Raw genomic sequence first — 23,163 nt, 5'->3', positions numbered from 1 at the left:
AGAAGATTTTTTTGAAGATATTATGAAATTAATCTATTTTTATCTACTTTTATCTATTCATATTATCTATATAATAATTACAGTAATTATATGTCTATGACATATAATTTTTTATACAAAAAATTCATGTTAATATTCATATGGATTAGCTGTTAAGTATTTTGTGTTATAAATATAATAAAGAATCTAATAGTAGTCAATTTTATTATATGTGTATAAGATTCTTTAAAGTTGATTCTTTCTTGTTATTTGAATCCTCAAGCTATTAGCTTGGCTTTATATTTTTATATGTTTCTATTCAATTGTTGTTTTATTTTTTATATCTATTTTGTAGATATTAAGATTTTGTCAAGTAGAAGTTTGTAATGTTCTCTAATATGATTTTTGTTAATCAAGTCCACATCTTCTTATATTGCATCTCTCCAATGTTTGTATTGAGCAACTTCTTTAGAGTTGGAAGGTTCATTTTGCAAATCAATCATGCCAATAAATTAATCAAATAGCTAAGCTGATACCTTTAAAACTTATCTTAATTTGGTGCAAGAATCTTTGCTTGTCATCATTTATTTATTTATTTATTTATATTAAATTGCTGTTTAGTTTACAAAATCTTAGAGCATCAATAAATGCATCTCGTATATTGAACAAGGTCGTCTTATTAAATGCATCCATTATTGACCATTCTTTTATTTTATCACTTTTTTGATAATCAAATATTTACATTGTTTTGGTGGTTGGAAGTAGAAGATTGATACCTCTTTCATCTTTTGTTTTATGTGGTACTAAAAAATATTCTAGCAATTGAATTTCTAAATAACTAATTAAAGATTTTTTTTTGTTGTTATTTTCTTCATTATATTTGTTGTCAACTGGCTTAGTAAATAGTGATGATAAAGATGAATCTTTAAAGATCAAGTTTTGAGTATCATTTCTATAAAAATTAATTTTATCAAATACCATATTTTTAGTTATTTGAATTTTATAAAGTTAAGATTTTGATATGTAATAGTCTTTAGATTCTTTGTCTATGCTATGATATATTCAATTTTCAGATTATGGTTTAAAGATGTTGTTGGCATAGATCTATAGAAGTCAAAACAAATAAGTTTTAGTTGTCTTATAGCTTTAAGAGTAGATTACTTTGGATATTAGCATGCAATTGTTTGACTTTTATACATATTAAGCACATCTTCTTAACATATTTCAATTTAGGTAAGTTTGTTGCTAATAATTGAGAATTGAACTAGATGAGATCTTAATAGTTAAATGTCTCAATTTGCAATATCAAAAATAAGTAGTATTTTGTTTTTATGATTTCTTTATATTTCTTTTATGATTTATTCAAAAATTTAATTGGACTTAATCAATATTTGATACTATTTATTAAGCTTTAATTACAATTTATATATGATTCTATTATAGTTATTAGGACATATTGTAATTTTCTTTTATCTTCTACAGCCAAGTGTCTGGCACATTTCCAAGCAAGATTTCACATAATATAAGAACATGAATTCAAATTGAAAGGATTGAGTGATTTCTCAGTATGTTATTGGTTGTAGATGATGGTATTATTGTGAGTAGATTGACCCTAATTCAATGATATAGTGGACTCGTAAATATCTTAGGTTGATATTTATTGTATATATAGAGGTTGGCATGGAACAATCCTTAAACATATGGCTCCATTATTTGCACCAATGACAAATGATCATGTATAAGAATTGATTGTTAAATATGCCTTGTTAGTCTCTAGTTCTTATACCACTTCCATAATATTGTATGTTGTTTGTTGGATATGAATGACTATTTGATTTATTATAATTTTTTCAAAATTAGTTCTTGTTGATAGCAAATCTCAAGAGCATGATAAGTGCTTTTTCTCTTGTCAAATTAAACTAATTACGTAATTTTAAATTAGTCTCTTCTATCATTATTTAATTACTAATTTTATCTACTCTTTATATTTTTTATTTAATAATATTTATGTAAAGTTTGCAAATCTAACAAATAGTCAAGTAAATAATAACAATGTTATTTTGTGGTTGTTCTATCTTTCTTATCTCTCTCATGATCAAATATATTGATCACATAAAGTTGGCTACTTCTTAACTTTCATGCATATATAGAGATTCTTATTTGTTCAAAACATTCATTATATTAGTGATGATACTAGTTTGAAAAACTTTTTGTAAATATTGCTTTGTCTCTTTAGGGTCTTTTAGGTTTTTGATGTGGAGGTAGATGGAGTCATTAATAGCAAGACTAAGGTAAGCTATTCCTTTCTTGTTTTTTATTCTTTAAGTATCAAGTTCACTAGTTGTTAGTTCATTGACATCTTCAATTGATTTTTTCTTATTATTTGGTGATGATTGTTGTACTTTTTGTATTATTCATCATGTATAGATAATACGCCATAGATTTTCTTACTAGAATATACTTTGCATTATTGAAGCCTATTGTTTGTAGTTATGTCTATTAAGTAAGCTCTTTTCATTAATTATATTATTGAGTTATTTTGTGATCTTACTATTGATTTAAAAAAAATTATCTAATCTATCTTGTATAAGGAACAGATATTGAATAAATACTAGTATAGCCAATGAATTAGAGATGTGACTAGATTGGTCAAAAGATAAATAGAAAGAAAGAAAGAGCAAGTTTAAGTTGGAGTATTAAATTAGGGATTGAATGAAGGAGATTATATGGACGAAGATGTACTCTTTAGTTTGCTTAAAAAATAAGAGATAGACCTTCAAAAAAAAGAATACTAATGCTTCATAGAATAGATAAGAATATCAAGAAAAGGAACTATATAACCTACACTTTGATATCATGAGAGAATCCATATACAAAAACTCATAAATTCAATGTTAAAATATACAACTTATTCATGTACTACTTTATTTATTAGAGTGAAGAATTACATTTTTATACTTAGATGATTCTTGAAAGGATATAGATTTAAAACATATGCTAACACTAAATGAATGATAAGTGTGATTTAACCTAAAATTGTTGTTACAATATTTTTTTTTAATAGGAGCATTTCTCAGTCTTAAAAAGTAAGCAATTTTTTCAATTGGATTGAAGAAATCCATAAACGTTACAATGCCAAAGTGTCATACAACCATCTAAAGTTGATTAGCACTAGAAGTTGAGATCCTTTGTAATTGCAACAGTGATGACAATATTTGTTGCAACACCAATGAGCATAGTTATAAAAAATTGTTATGTCCTTCATTCTATGTGATAGTTTCTTTTTATTTAGATAAAAAATATTTAATTTTTGTCTTTATTTTTTTATATATAGTTTCATGTCTCACCTCTTTATTCTTCAAACCATATTCAAAAAATTTGCATCTATGAATGCAAATTTGAAATTCAACTTCATCTAATGCTACTATTTTTAACTATTTTATTAAATATTTTTATTTAACTTGATATGCTATTTTTAATATAAAAATATGCTAAATAGAAAAAATAATTTTTAAAAAAACCTACTTATTTATTAAGTAAAATAATTATTCATTCCAATACTTCAATTATTGATTTTATATATAAGAATCTATTTAAAACTATTCTAATCCATCTAAACTTTACTCCAATACTTCAATTATTGATTTTATACATAAGAATCTTTTTAAAACTATTCTAAACCATCTAAACTTTACAAATATGATAATGTGCTATTCTCATTACAATATAATACACCATTAAAATTACTTGTGTATCAAGCATATCATTTCCTTCATAGAAATTTTAAAAAAAGTGATAAGTAAATAAAAAAATTAAAATATGTACACAACACAAATTAAATTTTGGCTTCTTCATATGTCTCTAAAGTTTTCAATACTTAAAAAATTAAATATATAGATATAGGTTTAATTGAATATAAATTCTATATATATTATCTTTTTAGTTCTTAATAAGCTACATGGTGGATTTTTACAAGCTGGTCTGTATTTCATCATATCAAAATTTGAATCAGCTCTCACTTTGAAGTGCTTAAGAATGCAAAATCAAGGAGATTAAATTAATTTAACAAACAATTAAAATTGAGAAAAATGATTAGTAAAATGATTAATCAGTATCTACTTTGTTGTAATGCTTTCCATGGAAATTGAACGGAGTTAATGCGTGAGCCTTTGTCCAAGATAGAGCTGCCACCTCACCCGTGGTCATAGACCAACGTGGACGCAGGGAGCAGCCCCATATAGCCAACTCAACGCGGATCCTATAACCAAGTTGCCTAAGACCGATACGAAGCTACTGCGAAATGGAGCGGAGCCGTTCCATCTCGACACGACCAGACCCGCGGCAACGGCAACGGGGACGGGATGGATGGGCGAGGGTGTGCCTGGCCATACGACTCTCACTTAATCCATCGCCGACCGACACTGGATGCCGAGATCGCACAACTGGAACAAACGAACAATCCTCACATCCTTGTCGGTGCTGCGTTTTCCACCCCAAACATCACCGCTTCAAGTCGCGATCTCGAACTGCAGTGCGTCGGTGGCTTGTGCGGGATGTCCAACAGTCGGCCAAACAGCCAGTTGCTGATGAAGGTGCTGGAGATTGCAGTCAACGTGGTGCTACCCCTCGCATCAACGGAATCAGCAACAATTCTTCCCCCGTGATGGGCTTCTGTTTAGGGTATCGGCGTCGAGGTGTTGTGGGTTGGAGTTTTGGGTTGTGATATTTGTTGTGATATTCCGAGTGGTGGCTTTGTCGGTACTGGAGTGTAGGCGATGCTGCTGGCGTGACGTATTGATGGACAGCTATGGATGGGACTCAGGTGTGTTGCCAATTCGTTGGCAATCCGTGTACTGCAATCACATGGATTTGAGTTCTGTGATGGATGGGGAGTCAGGAGCATACCCTTTTTCTTTTCTTTTTTTTTGTCTTTTGTTGTGTTTTTGTTTTGTGTTGGTGGGTTTTGATTTGGGTGGGGAGATCAAACGTGTAGTGTGTTTCATGGAATGAAGGGCGAGTGGGTGGTTGGAGAGTCGGGATAGGTGTGGTTGTGAAGGGTGAAGGAATTTGGTGAGTTTGCTTGTATTGGATGAGTGTCTGAGGCTCTGGTTAGGGTCGATGAGTACTACGCGTGCTGAGGCGGATGTTCTGCACTCCTATTCAGTGCTGCATGTCTGCTGTATTGATTCAGCTACATGGGTATGCGAGTATTATTATGAAAAGCGGTGGGAGTAATGTCGAAGCTGGATTGTCAATAGCAAGGTGGCTCCAGCGTCTGTTTGCGAATTGTAGATATAGTGTGATCGTGGATGTTTGTAGAGTAAGTTAACGGACTTCAATTGTAGAAAGTAATCTCTGATATTGAGAAATGTAGTGTTTGCTCTCTTAACGAATCTAGGTCAGAATCTTCGTCCTAAAGGGACAGTAGCGAAGTTGATTGGTCGAGTTCTGTCGCTGGAAGATCGTTTGCAAGCACTGTAGCTAACTGCTAGTTAAGAGAGTCAGCTGTCAAGACTGTAATGAAGACTGTCTCGTCCGTAGTGGATTATTTACATTTTCTCTTTTTTGTGGACAGTGTATTTGCTTAGCACAACAATGATGTAAGGACACTAACTAGTTTTTAGCCAGTCTGACTAGGGGTGTGGATGTATGGTTGGGCAGCAGAACAAGATTCACCCCTTTTGTGACTTCAATCCACAACTGCTACACCAGAGCGGCAAAGCCCACATTAATGCAAACCAAGTAGTTTCCGTGGCAAGTACATCCTCGGGATATTTGGAAATACCAGACGTTGCAGGATGCGCGCCGGCGACTGTGCCACCCAGAGTGCTCGTTATAAATCACCGTCCAACCATCCTATATCGAAAAATTCGTCCATCAGATTTAGTGGTGTTAAAGGAGATTCATGAAGCTTTGTTTCCTATTAAGTAAGACGCTCTGGATGAATCTTAATGTTTTAGAGCTTTTGATTGAATACGACATATTTTTGAGAATGGTTTTGCGGAAGAGATATCGGTCAGCTATTTGTACACAAGCCAGTAAGTTAGCCTCGACATCACTTGCAGATGGACATTGAGGACGATCTTGATGAAGATTCGCTTGTGCAGATATGAAGCTGATTTTTACATGAATGCTGTACATGGACGAGGAATTATATCTTGGGCAGCTGTGGACACAAGCAGGTCAGACCCATATTGTGACGAACTTATTGGGTTTGTCACATCGCGTGTTATCTCTCCTTCAGTGGGTGAGGTGAGTCCTCCATTTGGTGACCAGCAGCTTTTCAAAATAATAGAAATCCTCGACAACTTCTCTTAGCTGATCAGAATGTTTGTTAAATTGGAGAGTTCGTTTGTGCTGATTTGAGCCTTTTCCCCTATTTGTAATGAGACTTGAGTTCTCATTATGAATTTTAATCGTGAGCTTGTTTCACTTAGCCTGTATTCTGCAGGAGCTGGATATGCTAGGCTATGAAATATCCAAATCCGAGAGGTCGCTCATTTACATCTTAACCTTGGGTGTCATCCCGCCATACAGAAACTCTGGAATTGGTATTATTAATCTGGCCCCTTTCATCAAAGTTGCAGTTGTACAATTTTATTCATGGTAGTACGGTTTAGAAGTTTGCCATGACCAAGGTTAACTCTTGTTATGTTTTCAAGTGATCTTCTCTTCAAGTATTCACTGGATCTTATCTAATACTGCGATGTAAATACCCGCTCCCATGGTTATGATAAGCATTCTACGCGTTAAACCTCGTGAAGCATGTGTTGTCAAAGGCTGGGATGATAATGTAAGACATCGTAACGTGGCTTGTATTGCAGCTTCGGCATTGCTTAGGGAGGTGATAGAATACGCCAACCAAATGGCATGCAGATCTCTCTATCTGCACGTGATAGCGTATAATCGTCCCGCCATTACGTTCTACCAGAAGAACATGTTTCAGTGTTTGCGTAGGCTCCATAATTTTTATTTTATTGAAGGACAACATCATGACGCTTATCTCTACGTCTTCTATGTGAATGGAAGCCGCTCCCCGTGCACAACCATGTACCTGTCGCCAAATTCCTTACTATTTGCTGGAAAGCTCTTGATTCAAGGAGATTTTATAAAAAGTTAACGTGTTAATACGTGGTTCTTATTAAGGTTGATGCCAGTCTGCTGTGAGGTCAAGAATTCTGATTAAAAAGTTCGGTTTCGCAGAGATGGTTTAAAAGCAGTCTATGCTTATTTAAGGGGAGGCTTCACGTCACTGATGGCCAAGCTATTTTGAGGATCATGGACGACATCCAGAGGAGGTTTTCATTCATTTGAGCGAAATTTGAATACAATATATTGTTGTGTATATTAGTTATCTGAGAGGATGATTGGTAGGGTCATTTACATCAGCTACTGGTATGAACAGGACCTGTAGAGCTAGGACCTACATGTATTTAGTTATCTTTTTTTCTTTCGTGAGACACGAGTTAAGTACAAGAAGAGAGTGTTTCTAGAGCTGCTGGCTTGAATATTATCTTTTTAGTTCAACTCTTTTGTTTCTGGGGACTTTGAGTACTAGCAGAGATTGGGTGGTTCCAATTTTAAGAAGTTTTTCACGTGATTACTCCCTTTCCGATGGTGTTAATGGCATGAAGTTGGGTTGGAATGAACTTCATCACAAACCTACAATACATTGTCAAATTTATTTGATAACAAGATCCATCACTCATTTTTATCATTCCTCACAACCTACACGACTCTTGTTGTGGATATACAAACTTTGAACAGTGTACAGAAAAGATAGTGGTATTTGAATGCAAGGTGAATCGAATCTTAATAGAGTAACTATGTTTGCTCTCACGGCTGAAGGTAGAAGGTGCTGTGAGTAGCACTCATTCACTCCCAACACATTTGGAACCACAAACAACACCAATCCTTTTATCAATAAAATGAAGTATTTTCCACATATTGGGTACATGATCTTCAACGAGTCAGATATACTGCTTTATACAATTGATGGATTGCGTCTCCAACCTAAGTTTGAACATGTCCGAAAGAAATACGCATGCTATAAAAAAAAATCATGATTGCACCTGATTTGCCTCCCAACATTTATTAACGAGACAAAATTAACCCATCGCTGTATAATGAACCACAGATTGGTGCATTTCTGTACCTGCTGATTGTAGCACCCTTTGACTTAGTGTGCTACTACTGTTTGTACAAGTCTCCTATCTGCTTCTTTTTTCGTTCTTGAATTTGATTTCAAGGAAATTCTCAAATTTTAAGCTTCCAAATGTACACGAAGAGGTCTGTAAGGTCAGAAAGAGAGCGGCTACAGGACAAAAAAAGATCATACCCTGTCATCACTTTGGCAGATTATGGGACAAGAGAGGACACAATCTTCTGAGCTCCTTCCCCATAGTTGGCACAGACTTACTGACATATCATAGAGAAGGTTTGTTCCTCTTGGAGCTTCTAGTTGTGACCGAGGGTGTGCTGTCGCAGCTTGTGTTTGTGAGCTCGGCGATAGGTTGGAATGCAGAACGCTTCGATCCCATAACTGGCCAGCTCTTCTTCACTAATGTTGCGAAAGAACTTGGGGCGATAAATTCCTCGTTCGTTTCTCTCTGGAAATTAATGAGTTCCAACTGCTGCTTTAAGGGAAAAGTTGAAAAAAGAGTTTTTGTAGTTGAACGAACACCCTCCTTTTTCATGTGCGTCCGGAGAAGCAAGTTCCAGTTCTTCAAAAGAGCCACTCGATCTTGTATTTTCAATAACAAACGTCCAGCAACCAGCTGTGAGTACATCAAGTCTACAAGCCTCGACATTCCAAATGCTGCGCTCTTGAAGGCCTTACTCTGAAAAGTAGTTTGGGTTCCTAAAATTTTGGAAAAAATGTCCAAATGCGCAATGCATTGAACCAGCTCTTCGGCCACTTCCGCTTTCAATAGAGTCTCGAGTACCCAACTGAGTGCCAAGAGCTTATCTGTTATGTTAGGAACATCATGAAAATCCTTCTCAAAACACTCCTTTCCAACATTGACAAACATGTCTTTTGCCTCCCTGCTAACAATCATGACCACAGTCTTCCCGAAATCGGAAGATATGCTGGATCCAATGCCCATCAGCAACTCTTGTAGAAAAGCGCGAGCGGGAGAACTGGCAGAAACAGCAGTACCGTCGAGACACAATGCAGCACGAGTACACTGATGTATTTTGTCGCACAATTGCTTGTGACAATCCTCTTCGCTCACGTCCAACCCCAACCGGGCAACCAAATCTTCTGCGTGATTTCTAGGAAAATCTGGGGAAGACGAGTACTCTCTAATCCTAATTTCATCCGCCTCAGACCACTTAATCGTTGAAACATACTGCGACACAGAGACCATCAGGTCGTGGAACTCAATCTGCGAAGCGACTTTGAGAAGTGCAAGACTATATTTGACATCCTTTTTGAAGCCCTTACGGAGTGGTGAGTACATCCGCGAGAAGCAATCTTTATAGCACTCAGTATCCGCCTGGACCTCCAGAACGAATTCCAGAGATGGCGTGCTCAGCTTTTTCCATCTCTCGCTCATGAGAGTCTCGAAGTACTTGCTGCACTTGTTCAAGTGACTAGAATGCATTTTCAGTTCTGCTACCGTAACAAGGTGATGCTCATCTTTTCCGCAACCTGAACCAGGGTGTACCAAGCGAACAGAAACATCTTGACCTTTGTCACGGCCACCGTACCACACGACCTGTGCCCCTTCCATCCTCCAAAGGATCTGTCTCCAACCTTGAAATCAATCACCAGACCCCATTAGTGTTGGATGTGAGCTTATTCAGTGATCATCAAGCAATGTGTAACGAAAAAAAATGTAACAACTAGGAAAGAAACCACAGGGCTTACCGATTACTAAATTCTGCTACGAATAGCTCACGAGCTCCTCAAAAGATACAATCTTGCTGCAAGACCCGCAAGCGTTGAAGTAGTGCAACCCTAATTCACAGACCCTAAATCGAAATATTCCCAAGCATTTACACGTACACCTGTCCTAACAATTTGCCATGCACTAATTTCTCACAGCTCCAACAATACAAATGAATCACAAATCAAAACAACATTCATCATTCGGAAGCCCCCTCCAGAAAGATCGATTGCCAATTGAAACAAAAGTGATAGTCTGACAAACTATGAATTGTTAACAATTGAACTGAACTACACTGAACTCATTTTGTCTGCACAGGTCCGCACAGGTCTGCACCGGATTATTCAAGGATTAAATCTCATCATCCAACCATTCATCTATTGTTAAAGGGGTTCCAGAACTGACCTTGAACTCTTCCAGCACATCGAAGACGCTTCACCATGTTCCATCACCCATGCAATTCAAATGGCAGCAGGCTACGCGCACCATCCAGCCGCTGCAGACCACCCGGCAGCTTGAGAAACCCTACAAATAACTTCCACACAAAAGTCAGACACCACCAGAGGCCTAAACCACTTCTCTCTCCGAGATTCTGGTGAGAGACACTAGACTAGACTAGAGCAACTTTACACATCATACATCACACATCCCAAGCAACAACAACACCACCGCCAGAAGCATAAAACACCTACCCCGATATCACACGAAAACACTCCAACGGATGACAACGGATGACAGATAATTCACACAAACCAAAAGCAAACCATCGTGAATGTCCTTAGCCCTCATGTACTGGGGATTTCGGTGAGAAGGAAACTAGAGGACAAACTCTCCACATCATGCAGACAAGTCAATCCTTCAGAAGCAAGGGCCTTTGCAAGAGACATGATTTCTCAGAAATATTGGTGCAAAAAACGCAACAGCAGATTACAGGCACATCCGACAAATGGGTTTGTCCCATCGCGGCAGGTCCACAATCTCGTCCACTCCCGAGTTTTCTCCACAATTCGGCGGAAAAGCATTGATTTATACAATCTAGAGAAACCTATTTCTGATAATTTGCTGGGGAGTTTACCGCGTACCCACCATCAGTTCACAGCGGAGAGGGACTCAGAGCACGCGACCAAAATTGCATGCAAGACCAGGAGATATCCAATATGTAGACCGCAAGCCATTTAACTCCTATGTCGGACAATTCTGTTCACTTTGGTGGTAAACTCACTCGGTGGGGACGACCATTTCCGTCGGCAGACCTCACTGCCACGGAAAAATGCCTGCAGCTCGCCCACCGTCCGGTTCCATCCCGCGGAATGGCCCCCCGAGCCGGGCATTACGTCTACCGTAATGCCCCCACCGTCCGCTCAGTACATCCCGGTCCTCCATTGTGGCTTCGTTCTGTTCGTATGAGGAATGAAAATCGGTGCTTTAGTGGACGCTATTCGTTGACCTGCAGACACGTAAATTGCATCGAAACCTCGGATGAATCGCTTTATCTGTTTGTGTCTGCTGGAAAAGTCAACGAGTGGGACATTATACTTAAGAATGGTTTGGTGATGTGACCTCTTTGTGGTGTAGTTTAATCACACTCTATTAAAATTCTGTACATGGTTTGTTTCATCAAAGTGGTTTCTGATATGAGGTTCTGACTTGATGTTTTAGGATGACTTTTTATTTTCTTCCAAAATTAAATTGTTGCAGTTGACATGGTTTAAGGAACTTTTTGCTTAATTTCTTTCAACAGTCATTACAACTGAGATCCTGAAAGTGAAATATTTGAATCTAGAAAAATGTCTGTAAGAAATGTGTATTATATTTTTCATTTTTTAATATTATTTTAAGTCATTCCTTTTATGTAAGAATATTATTTTAAAACTCAACATGTTTTAAAATAAAATATTGTTTTAAAATACAACAAGAAAAAGAATCTAAACCAACTTCTACAGGAACAATACACATATATTATTTGGAAATTAAATATATATATATATATATATATATATATATAATATAATTGTTATTATGGCTATTGCCAAATATATTGAAACTAGAGAGTCTTGAACCAAGATTAATGTGTGCAAAAAAACCTTGAGAAGACTAGAAATGGTTTTCGTTTTTCCTCTATACATATTAGTTACCAAAAAGGTCTTGTGAGAGCTTTCTAAGGACCACAAAGCTTGTGATTGAAGCATCTAAGAAGTAAATAACTACCATAGTGACTCCTTAAGGGTACAAAATTTGTAGAAGTTTTGATAACTACAACATATATCTAAAAGAATTTGTATATCTAATATATATATATATATATATATATATATATAATATTTCACAAGGAATATATTATTCATCTAATATATTCCTACATACTTTTATTTATTCAAGTAATAGAAACATTAGTTTTAGATAGTGTATAAACTTAATCACCATTAATTCTTTTATATCAATAAATTAATAGAGGTAAACAAATGCAAATGAAAGTTATGTAAGTCTTGATAAATAGTTAGTAGTTTTAGCAAAATATTTTTCAACAAAAATATCTTATATTTTAATTATGAATAAATTTCTTTATATAAAGAAGATCTAAAATATAAATATTACAAAGCTTTGCACAAATAATTTCAGGAAAGATTTTTGACAAGATTAAATTCCAATTCTTTCTATTGGAGCTTAAAAAATATTAATTGGATTTTTAAAGATAAAATTTTAAAAAAATAATAAATAAAACTATAAGATAAATATTTGTGGATTGATTGAAGTGGATGATAAAGTCACAAAAAATAATTAATAGAGGGGTAGTAATACCATCATATATCATTAAGCTACAAAATAAAGTAGCATCAATTAAAAAATTTAAATGCAAATCAAATGATGTGATCATATAAAAAGTAATTAAGATGTTATAATAACTATTAAAGACTAAATTTATTTTAGATAAAAAAAATGATGTAGAATTATTATTAAATGAGAACAACTTTTGCATATGCATATATATATATATATATATATATATCTACTATTTGCTTATGATTTGTACTAATTAGTGGCATACAATAGAATAATAAAAGTAATATACTAGCCCACCAAAGACGTAAATACTTCCTTTGATACAATACTTTTGTGCAACATCTTTGAATTTACAAGTATTTTAAACTTAATGAATCAATTCTCTCTCTTATATTTATTTGAGTACAAAACATTATATAGTTCTTCCTTGGTAAAATGATTACATGTCTTTATACAATCTTATTATTGTATTGACATCTTTCAATATTATAGCTTTTGCTAAAACTTATTGACGTCATCCATAGCACTAATATTTTATTCTTTTTGCAAGCTTGCATTTTATTCTCATGTGTGTTCATATATTATTCTTTCTTATTTTTGAGGGTATCTATATGTCGAGGAATAGAATTTTTTAAATTCATTGGAATGTTTTACTAAGCATTAAGGATATATATATATATATATATATATATATATTTGTATAATGTAGTAATGGCTTTAGGAAAAATGTAGTATATGCAATAATTTTTGTTTTTGATTTTTTTTGCATATTTATATACATCAAAGACCTTTTTTTCCAACAAGCAGTTGAATATTAGGCATTCTGCATTTACATCTGAATCTTCATACAAATAGGTGCAATACAATTTTTTTTGAAAGTATGTTAATAAGATATAGTTCACAACTTTTAATTTGCGGCTTCACTTTTCTTGTTATCATTATCTTCCTAAAATTCTTTGCCCAATATCTATAGCTCATTTTTGTAATAGTTGATCTTGCATATTCTAAAACCAAAGAATAAAACTATAGAAACAATGTCTATTTCCACATTGATTGTATTAATCTAAGTTTTCAATATTAAATTTTTTGGCTAAGAAGATGTGACCATTGACTTTGATTTGTATCTTGGAATTCTAAGGTTTCCTATATTAGTGCTTCAATTTTTCTCTAGTGCATTTACAACTTCAATTCTTCATCACATATTATCTAGTTTCAATTCTTTATCTTTGTTTGGTAATTCCAACTTATTCATTGTGTTTATATTATATTATTGTATGAATTCTTCTTTTCTTCTTGCTAAATATTAAGACTTTATTTTACTAGTTAAGTTGCATTGAAGGCAATGATGTATACTACCTCTTGAATCCATCCAAGATAATTGGCTTCAAAATTTTGTTGGAACATTTGTGTAACAAGGTATTTTTATTTTATTCATTGAATATTTTATTTGAATTCTTTAGAAATCACATCTTCTTATTCTTCAACTTAACATATCTTTCATCACAATTGAATGTTTGTAGCAAGAAGTTTATTGTGGTATTATATAGTTATTTTTTTGGTAGTTCCTAATGTTGCAACCTATTGATATAAGATGTAGAGGGTGGCTTTATAGGTGACAATCGTGGCTTAGATCATTTTAAGCATGTTTCTACTATTGATTAAAGATTTCTAAAAGTCATGGTATATTTGTATTGATTTATGGTACATTATTGATCCTTGATCCAAATACACAATATGAAAAAATTTGAAGCACAATCGATTATATTTTATAAGCATTATATTATGGCTTCATTTGCTACTATTGGTTGTATTGTATAATCTTTGTTGTATTCAACAAAAGATATTAAATTGGTCATTGTTCACAATAATTTTGTTAGATATTTGTTTATCTATTTTTAAAAATAATAAGCTATTTTGGATGATTATTACAACAATGGCTTAGTGTAGACCACCAATACCTAGACCATCATTGGTTTCTTTATTTTGGATTGATTCAATGTCTCTACCTCTTACTTTTATAAGTTTGGTGTAATTCTTTGTGTTGATCTGATGTCTCTATATCTTGTATTAATTGTAGGTCTAGCATAATACTTTATATGTCTCAACTATGGACCTTAGTCAAGGTGATGCATTATGTTTATAATAGTTTTAACTTTAGAATTATCCTTAAAAATAATTTTAATTCTTAAACCATTCAATATAATTTAAAAGATAAAATAATAAATTTAATATAATTTATAAGGTATAATTAAAAAAAATTGGTAAAAATTGAAGTTGGTTTTTGTTGCATTATTGTATGTAAATCAATAGGCCTATATAATTACTTGTAAATATATATTCCAATCTACTTGATTTTTCATGATGAAGTGTTTCAATATTGTCAATCATCAAGATATATCAATAAACTTGTTGCATTATTGTATGTAAATCAATAGGCCTATATAATATTTGTTTGAAGAGAAAGGTTGTTATGATAATACTCGAATTGGTATATTAAGCCTTAGCTTTTACCTATTTGGTCATATAATTTATGGTTGCTAAGATATCTTTATACCTTTGGCATATTGTTAGTTTGATACTAGTAATAAAATCTAAGTTTCAATATATAAATGATCCAAGCAATGAAAAAGAATCCAATAGAATCTTTTTTTGATACACAAAATTTGTAGTGGATATTTTATATGGATAGTAATACTTGATATAATAGTATATGTTGTTGTATAGAATTGGCCACCAATATCCTATTAAAAAGATATTTTGGATAGTTGTTTTTAGTACCTAGTGCCTTTTTGGTATATCCTTATATAGTTCTTTTATAATACCTTGGTTTTGTTTCTAATGAATACAAAGTTGTGCCATGGTATCTATATCATATTTGAGATAGTGTTGGTATATGTAAACATATGATAAGGCTTAGTAAATGAAGTTAATGTGGCATGTACCAATGAAAACTTCTTTTGTTTATTCAATTGTAAGATACTTTATGCATGGAAAACAATAATTATTATTTATTATTATGATTTAAGTAATGGTTGTCTGAATATATAAATTATTAAAGATATTTTAAATCTTGACTAATTTAATGGTTGTTGTATCTTGGAATAAATAATCAGCAACTATGTGGTTTTTCCTTACAACATGGACTACTTCAAAGTCATATTTTAAAAGGATCATGATCTAGTGTGCAATACAACTAGTAATTAATGATTGATTTACTAAATACAATAAATTGTAGTGATTCATGACAAATTACAATTTTTTATCAAATAAATAATAGAAAAAGTTTTTAACCATGTATATCATAATAAGTTCTTCTTCTTCAATAGTCAGATAGTTGTATTTTGCATAATTTAATAATTGACTTGCATAGGCTATTATTTAGTTTATCTTCTTAGTAGAATTTTGAAAAATTATTACTTTGATTGCAATATTAGAAATATTTATATGGATCCAAAGCCATAAAGGTCAATCAAAGACTAATAATATTGGTGTATTGATATACACCTTTTTAATTGCTTCAAAAGCTTATTGTGCCTCCACTCTCTAATGAATCACATAAATAATAGTTTGTACAATTTAGAGTATTAATGGGTGCAGTAATATGTGCAAAGTATTTAATGTAGATGTGATTGAATTGGGCCATGCAAAAACATTATTGTATCTTTATTTAATCTTATAGTAGTTGCATATTGATAATGTCTTTAATTTTGAGAGAATTAAAAAATTTACCTTTTTTACATATAATATAATATAATATTATTTATGAAAAGAATAAAAGCATACATTTATATGCATTAAAATTGAAATTTTGGATATGAAATGCTTGAAAAATATTTTGTAAATAGTGGATGTGGTTGATGGCATCACAATCTATTATTTTGTCATTAAGAAAGATTTGAAAGAACTTATTCAAAAAAGATCAAAATATTAATTCTATTACTTGTTAAAAAGTCATTAATATATTTTTGGCTATTAATAGAATTTATTTGAATTAAAAATATCTCTACTCTATTAAAAATATTATTTTTATTTTTATTAGCTCCTGCCATTGATACTTCATAATATTCTAAAAAAGAATCTAAAAAAGAATATATTCTATGTCTTGCAACTTCATCAATTATATTTTTTATATAAGAAAGTAGATTATGGTTCTTCAATGTTAGAGTATTGAATTTCCTAAAGTCAACACAAAAACAAAATTTGTTATTTTTCTTAAAAATGATGACCATAGGTGAGAGCTACAACACCAAATTAATAAGTGATGTGAATTTGATTTTCAATAGTTTATCTAAGTCAATGCATATTGTTATGGTCTAATTGGAATTCATGCTATGATGTCATTATTGAATCAAAGTTATGTGTAATAAAAAATCAATAATATGTTTGGTAATTTTTATCGATATTCTTTTAAGGTCTTCATGTAATCTAACAAAGGTATCTTTGAATTCTTCAAATAAAAAGATTGCTATTGTTTACAATTCTTTAGATGCATCTGCATTGATTTTGGCATTCTTTGATTCTTTATGGTTCTCAAATTAATCAATTGAATATGTTTAGTGATATTATATGACCATCTTGTAATTGACATAGTTGTGTAATAACACAACTATATAGCAAAAAGATATAATAGAAAAATAAAAATAAAAGATAGAAAGGTAATAAAAGATTTAGTCTTAATACTTCTTTTTTATAGAAAGGACTTTTATTTACTTTGTAGAGGCATAAATGAGCCAAATCAAAGTAAATAATATAAGAAATTTATATAATCATAATAAAGAGAGAGTTAAAAATAAGATAAAATAAAACTTATTTCAAATTACAAAAAATTGATGCTCAAAGAGGACCAATTGTCAATTTGGATCAAAATCAAATCTTGAGGCATAAAACCACGGCCATATGATGACTTTGGAATTCTTTGATAAATCAAAGAATAGAATATGAGAGAAACTTAAGAAGAGATTTTTGGATGTTAAAATTTATATCAATTAAATCAACACTAAGTTTTTGAAGTATTTTCAAAGTTAGTGATGTTTTTGATTGATTTAGATTTTAAAAATAAAAATATATTTATAAATTTGGGAGTTTCTTAAGTTTTGTAGTATAAATACATGTAAATTTTGGATAATATGTTTATGTGCTAGTTGTGAATGTGTGTAAAAATTTTAAAGTCAATTAAATAGTTAAAACAAAGTGTGAAGGTTTTTGTGGATTAAAGTCTCAAAAATTGGAGTTTGAAGGTTAGTTAGTATTTCTAAGTTCTTTGGCAATTCATTGAGTGGATTGAAGTCAATTTTTTTTTTAAGGATATTAGACTCAATTTCCAATGTTTAAATAAAATTTGAGTGCAATTCAATAGTTCAAGAAGGGAGTATTGGTGCTAGAAGTTTAGCATTCATATTGGAATAAGAGACCGCCCAATACTTGATTGGATTATCTTATATTTTTCTCAATTGGTAAGTGCAATTGATTTTATCTTTCTTGTGCTTGTTTCTAACTAAGATATTAAAAAATTTGTAAATTTTGAGTTGATATAAATAGTTTTATTATTAGTTATTCAGGTTCTATTTTGCTATAGGATTTACTAAGAGTTTGTCTATAGTTTGATTAGGGCTTAGGATTTGGTTTAGGATTAGGATTTTCTTGAGATTTGGTTTAAAACATGACTAAAAATTGATTTGGATTTTTTTAGGATTTTTTTAGGATTTAAGTTTTATTAAGATTTTATTAGGATTTAACCTAGTATTCGATTGAGGTTTAATTAGGGTTTTAATTAGGATTTGATCTAAAAATTTATTAAGATTCAAATAGGATTTTTATTTTTATTATTTTTAAATATTTTTTTAAAAATTATTTCTAATAATTTTTAATAATTTTTTTTTATTTTTTTAGATTTATTTTTTATTTCTTTAAGATTTCTTGCTATTGTTCTTTGAGATTAGTTTAGGACTTCTTTGTGCTTCTTTTGTAATTTATTTTAAATTTATTTTGGATTAATGAAAGTTTGATTAGGATTATTAATTTTTATTTAAAGTCTATTTAAGATTCTATTAGACTTGGTAGGATTATTGTTGCATTTCTACTTATCTTCTACAACTAAGTATCTAGTGCATTATCAAGCAAGAACACATGTAATAAGATAGTATGTCTTGTAATACTAGGCAAGCTAGAGCCTTATTCAATATTTTTGTACTTAGGATTTTCTTTGAAAAATGTAATAGAATATCTAGACGTTTTTTAGTTTGAATCAATAATATTGCTGAATAGATTTTTGTTAATAGAACTAGATTTTTGTTAATATGTAAATGAAATACTTCTTAATTTTTTATTAATTTGTGACTCCATTGTATTTTAGTTAATTTTCTTTTTTTCTTTTTTTTATTTTGTTTTTGTTTTTGTTTTTTTTGTTTTTTTTTTTTTTTTGTTTTTGTTTTTTTTTGTTTTTTTTTTTTGCATGTAATGGAATTTTCTATTAGAATTACTTCATGTCTATGCTCTTTACTTAAGATTAAGCAATTCTTATTCCAATCATAAGTAGCACATATTATTGATTCTTATATTTTTGATTGAAATAATTATTGATTCTTATATTTCTTTAGTTAAGGTTAGACAATTCTTATTCCAATCATAAGTATAAACCACGTTTTTTTTGGCTTTAGAAGTTGGAGGTATTGTTGAATGTGGTTGGCCATAATATTTACTTCAATACTTCTATCAACTAAAATATTGATTAAATTGTGTTATCCTAATTGAATATAAATTATTGCAGTATTTAGGTCAATAGTCACAATATTAATATCAATAAATTTTGGATTTTAATAATTGATTTGTGTAGCTATTATAAATGTATTTAGAAATTAAGACTGAGTTTAAATAATTTATCCAATTTTATAGTAACTTTTGTAATATCTAAGATTTTGTCCCAATTTTGAATACTCAATTGTACTGTTTTAAATTCTTCTTATATTATTATTCTAAAGTTACATTGTCATAATGTAATATGGCTAATAGATGAAAGAGTGTAAAAATTATTATATTATAGAAGATCTTAGTTCAAAATATTATAGTAAATTATCTTAGAAATATAAATAATAGTAAAAAGGGTAGTAAAAGTAAAAAGTATTAATATTGCCTTTTATAAAATAGACTTCTATTTACTTTTTAGGGCCATAAATAAGAAAAAATAAAGTAAATTAGAAAATTAAATGATATAAGCATGTGTAAGAGAGAATTAAGAATAGATTTTAGTAAAAATTATCTCAAAAAGCCAAAAATTGATACCTTAAAAGGACCAATTGTTAACTTGGATTGAAATTAGACCCTGAGGCACAAAACTGCACATCCACACTGACCTCGGGATTCTTTTGTAGATTGAAGAGTGGAATTTGATAGTAGTCTTGATAGGATTTTTATGAGCATTGGTTTTGTATAAATTGGATTTTTAATGACTTTGTAAGAGCTTTACAAAATCAAGTTTGTTTCAGATGACTTGGGATTTTATGAAATAAAATAGGATTGACATTTTGGACAATTGCAGGAGTTTTGTAGCAAATCTATTGCTAAAACTTTGTAGATTAATGATTATAATTGTATTTAATATGTATTACGAATTTTAGCTTGATCTAACTATTGAATTCAAGATTATTAAGATTTAAGTAGGTTGAGATCTTGAAAAGTAGAATTTTAGGTTCAATAAGAATTTCTAAAATTTCTTGCAATCTATCAATTGGATTAGAATAAAAGTTATATATGTAGTTAGTAGACTTATTTTTCTATGTATATGAAAATTTTAAAATCAATTAAATGATACAAAAGGAAGATGTTAGTACTAGAAGATCAGCATCAAGGTTGGAGAAGGAGGCCGGCCAACATTTGTGCAGATTTTAGGATTTTTTCTTCCATTTTGTAAGTACGATTATCTTCAAATTTATTGTACTTACTTATAACTAAGAGATTGACAGGTATGTAAATTTTTAAACAAGATCAATAGTTTAATCAAAAGATATTGAGGTTCTAAACTACCTTAGGATTTGGATACGATTTGATTTAGGATTTAGGATTTGACTAGGATTTTTTTAGGGTTTTAAATTTGTATAGGATTTGGTTAGGATTTGATTAAGGTTTGGTTTAAAGTTAGGATTTGGTTAGAATTTGATTTAAGATTTAGGGTTTGTCTAGGATTTGGTTTAGGATTTGATTTAGGATTTAGAAGTTGATTAAGATTTGATTTAAGATTTAAGATTTAATTAAGATTTGATTTAGTATTTAAAATTTGATTAGGATTTGGTTTAGAATTTAGGATTTGACTAGAGTTTGGTTAGGATTTGGGATTTGTCTAGGATTTGGTTAGGATTTGGTTTAAGATTTAGTATTTATTTAGGATTTGATTTAAGCTTTAAGATTTGATTAGGGTTGAGTTTAGGATTTAAGATTTATTTAAGATTTGGTTTAGAGTTTAGGATTTGATTGAAGTCCATTAGCATTTTAATTTAGATTAAACTAGGATTTGATTGTGATCTATTTAAGATATATTTGTGATTATTCTTATATTTCTTTAGAATTTCTTAAGGATATTTTTAAGGTTTATTGTAGATTTTTTTTTTAATTCTTTTAAGATTTCTTATTATTTCATTTGTAATTTCTTTAAGGTTTCTTTTGAATTTGATTAAAGCTTACTTAGTATTGTTATAGTTTAATTAGAATTTATTTAGTGTTCTATTAGAGTTAAGATTTTTTTTGTTGCAATTTCTATTCTATCTTCCACAGTCAGGTGTCCGATGCATTGTTGAGTAAGACTTCACATATTACAACAATGTAGTCTCTCTCAATATTACAAAAAAAGGTTTTCAAAATTCTACTTAATATTTTAATGTTTTCAAATCTTAGTCTTTTTGTTATCAGTTTATTATCATAAAAATAGTTAAATGCTTGTATTTATATCCTTCAACTTAGAATTTATAACATTGTCTCTGTAAAATTTGTTTCTTGCTAGAAATGGCAACTATTGTGATTTCTATGTTGGATAATTTTTAAGGTAATGTTGAGTGGATTCATAGTTTTAACAACCATTGTTTGTATGCAGTTATTAATTTTATTCAAAGGCATTGTAATAAATTTCATTTGGCTATAATACTATTATTTTGTTTGATATTTTTTTTGCAAGGTAATTATTTGGATTTTAAAGATCCCATCTACAAAGCAGTTGATGCTGATAATTGCATATATTACACATAGGCAGTTGTTGTATCAACTTTAGTGGCCCTATATTTTGACTAATAATATCACTTAGTCCTTTAAAAATTTGTATAGTAACATCTACTATTTTGTGTAATGAAGTGACATGCATATAAAATTAATCCTTCTTGAAGTAAAGTTTATAAATCTTCTTAGAACCAATTACTACTAGTTCTTAGATCTTTGCATCCATATCTGCATTTGTAACATTCAAAACAAAATTTGGTATTTTATCTATTTCAAAAGATTCCTATTAAACTCTTCTTCTTCTTCTTCTAAGCTTTTTTTAATAATTTTATAAGGTTGAGAAGTAATTTTCTTTTATAATCTTTTTTTATAGAAATATCTTCTTTTGAAGCCATACTCTATAATATTGGTGGTTTATTGAGTTATACCTCTAAGTAAATAGCCATGTCTATCATTCATTGCATCTATTGTCTTAAATGAAATAACCATCTTCAATATGATTGCCAAAATATTTGTCTATGAGTTATGCTAGCTAATGGCATATTGCGGAATAATAATAATAATAATAATAATAGACTAATGCATCCAAGATATAAATACTTCCTTTGATATGGTACTTCTACACAATACAATTAAATTTACAAGGATGTCAATCTCAATGAACTAATGTTCTTTCTTTTATTCATTTGAGTACAAAATATGAAATAATTCTACCAAGCTAGAATGCTTACAAAATGTGACAAACAAACTTGTTGTATTTTACAATATTAATGGCTCAACATCCAAATTTTGAAAAAAAGAAAGAGAGTATATCCTTTCAAAGTTGTTTATAATGCATAAATTTTTTCTAATCATTCCTTCTATCTTAAATTTGTGATGATGCTACAACTAGTTAGTAATAGTTTTTTTATTTTATTTTATTTTATTATATTGACATCCTTCAATATCATGGCTTTTACTAAAATTTATTGACATTGATATTATCCATAGTACTGATATATGTATACTATATATAGGATCAATAACACATGACAATGCTAGAGTTTGATGGTAGCATTAACCACTGTTCAAACTCATATAATTCAAATATTTTTATTTTTAATATTTATATTCTTGATATTATATTATGAATAGTTGTATATTCATTTATTTAGATGCAAAAATGTTTTCATACTTAAAGGTAGTAATCACAATATAAATTTTTTTTTGACATTTTAAATTTTAAATGAAGATAGAAAATATTAATTTTTAATCATAAAATATGGTATCATGTAATAATTATTCACTTTTGAAACTAATCATTGTGATTCAA

General features: G+C 30.4%; 2 protein-coding genes across 16 annotated transcripts; one reads left to right on the top strand and one right to left on the bottom strand.

Annotated features, from left to right (window-relative positions):
• The first annotated feature begins 4,319 nt into the window (after positions 1–4,319).
• Positions 4,320–7,582, top strand: LOC112296116 (histone acetyltransferase MCC1). 3 transcript variants are annotated; one of them, XM_024548304.3, is made up of 6 exons: positions 4,320–4,801; positions 5,644–5,906; positions 6,087–6,231; positions 6,431–6,530; positions 6,804–7,029; positions 7,183–7,582. In XM_024548304.3, exons 1-6 carry the CDS (start codon positions 4,787–4,789, stop codon positions 7,250–7,252), a joined length of 819 nt encoding a protein of 272 aa, XP_024404072.1. In that variant the 5' UTR covers positions 4,320–4,786; the 3' UTR covers positions 7,253–7,582. The 3 variants fall into 3 exon arrangements, with proteins under 3 accessions (XP_024404072.1, XP_024404071.1, XP_024404073.1); XM_024548303.3 differs by having other exon boundaries at positions 4,378–4,801; positions 5,641–5,906; XM_024548305.3 differs by lacking the exon at positions 6,804–7,029 and having other exon boundaries at positions 4,392–4,801; positions 5,641–5,906.
• A 300-nt stretch (positions 7,583–7,882) lies between these two features.
• Positions 7,883–11,223, bottom strand: LOC112296115 (uncharacterized). 13 transcript variants are annotated; one of them, XM_024548296.3, is made up of 4 exons: positions 10,959–11,177; positions 10,278–10,397; positions 9,854–9,909; positions 7,883–9,739 (listed from the first exon to the last, which is right to left on the bottom strand). In XM_024548296.3, exon 4 carries the CDS (start codon positions 9,714–9,716, stop codon positions 8,406–8,408), a length of 1,311 nt encoding a protein of 436 aa, XP_024404064.1. In that variant the 5' UTR covers positions 9,717–9,739; positions 9,854–9,909; positions 10,278–10,397; positions 10,959–11,177; the 3' UTR covers positions 7,883–8,405. The 13 variants fall into 13 exon arrangements, with proteins under 13 accessions (XP_024404064.1, XP_024404067.1, XP_090100693.1 ...); XM_024548299.3 differs by having other exon boundaries at positions 11,095–11,169; XM_090244567.1 differs by having other exon boundaries at positions 10,278–10,407; positions 11,095–11,167.
• Positions 11,224–23,163: the final 11,940 nt, after the last annotated feature.

Source organism: Physcomitrium patens, chromosome 19 (assembly GCF_059467195.1).
Source record: "Physcomitrium patens ecotype Gransden chromosome 19, ASM5946719v1, whole genome shotgun sequence".
Classification (NCBI taxonomy): domain Eukaryota; kingdom Viridiplantae; phylum Streptophyta; class Bryopsida; order Funariales; family Funariaceae; genus Physcomitrium; species Physcomitrium patens.
This window is presented reverse-complemented; position numbering and strand designations above follow the sequence as displayed.

Coding starts and splice junctions, on each gene's coding strand:
- LOC112296115 (XM_073528994.2), bottom strand. CDS start 10,314: ATGGTGAAGCGTCTTCGATGTGCTGGAAGAGTTCAAG. Junction 9,740..10,277: donor ATGTGCTGGAAGAGTTCAAG/GTCAGTTCTGGA, acceptor ATTGATTTCAAG/GTTGGAGACAGATCCTTTGG.
- LOC112296116 (XM_024548303.3), top strand. Junction 6,232..6,430: donor TCTCTCCTTCAGTGGGTGAG/GTGAGTCCTCCA, acceptor TGTATTCTGCAG/GAGCTGGATATGCTAGGCTA. Junction 7,030..7,182: donor CGCTCCCCGTGCACAACCAT/GTACCTGTCGCC, acceptor TCGGTTTCGCAG/AGATGGTTTAAAAGCAGTCT.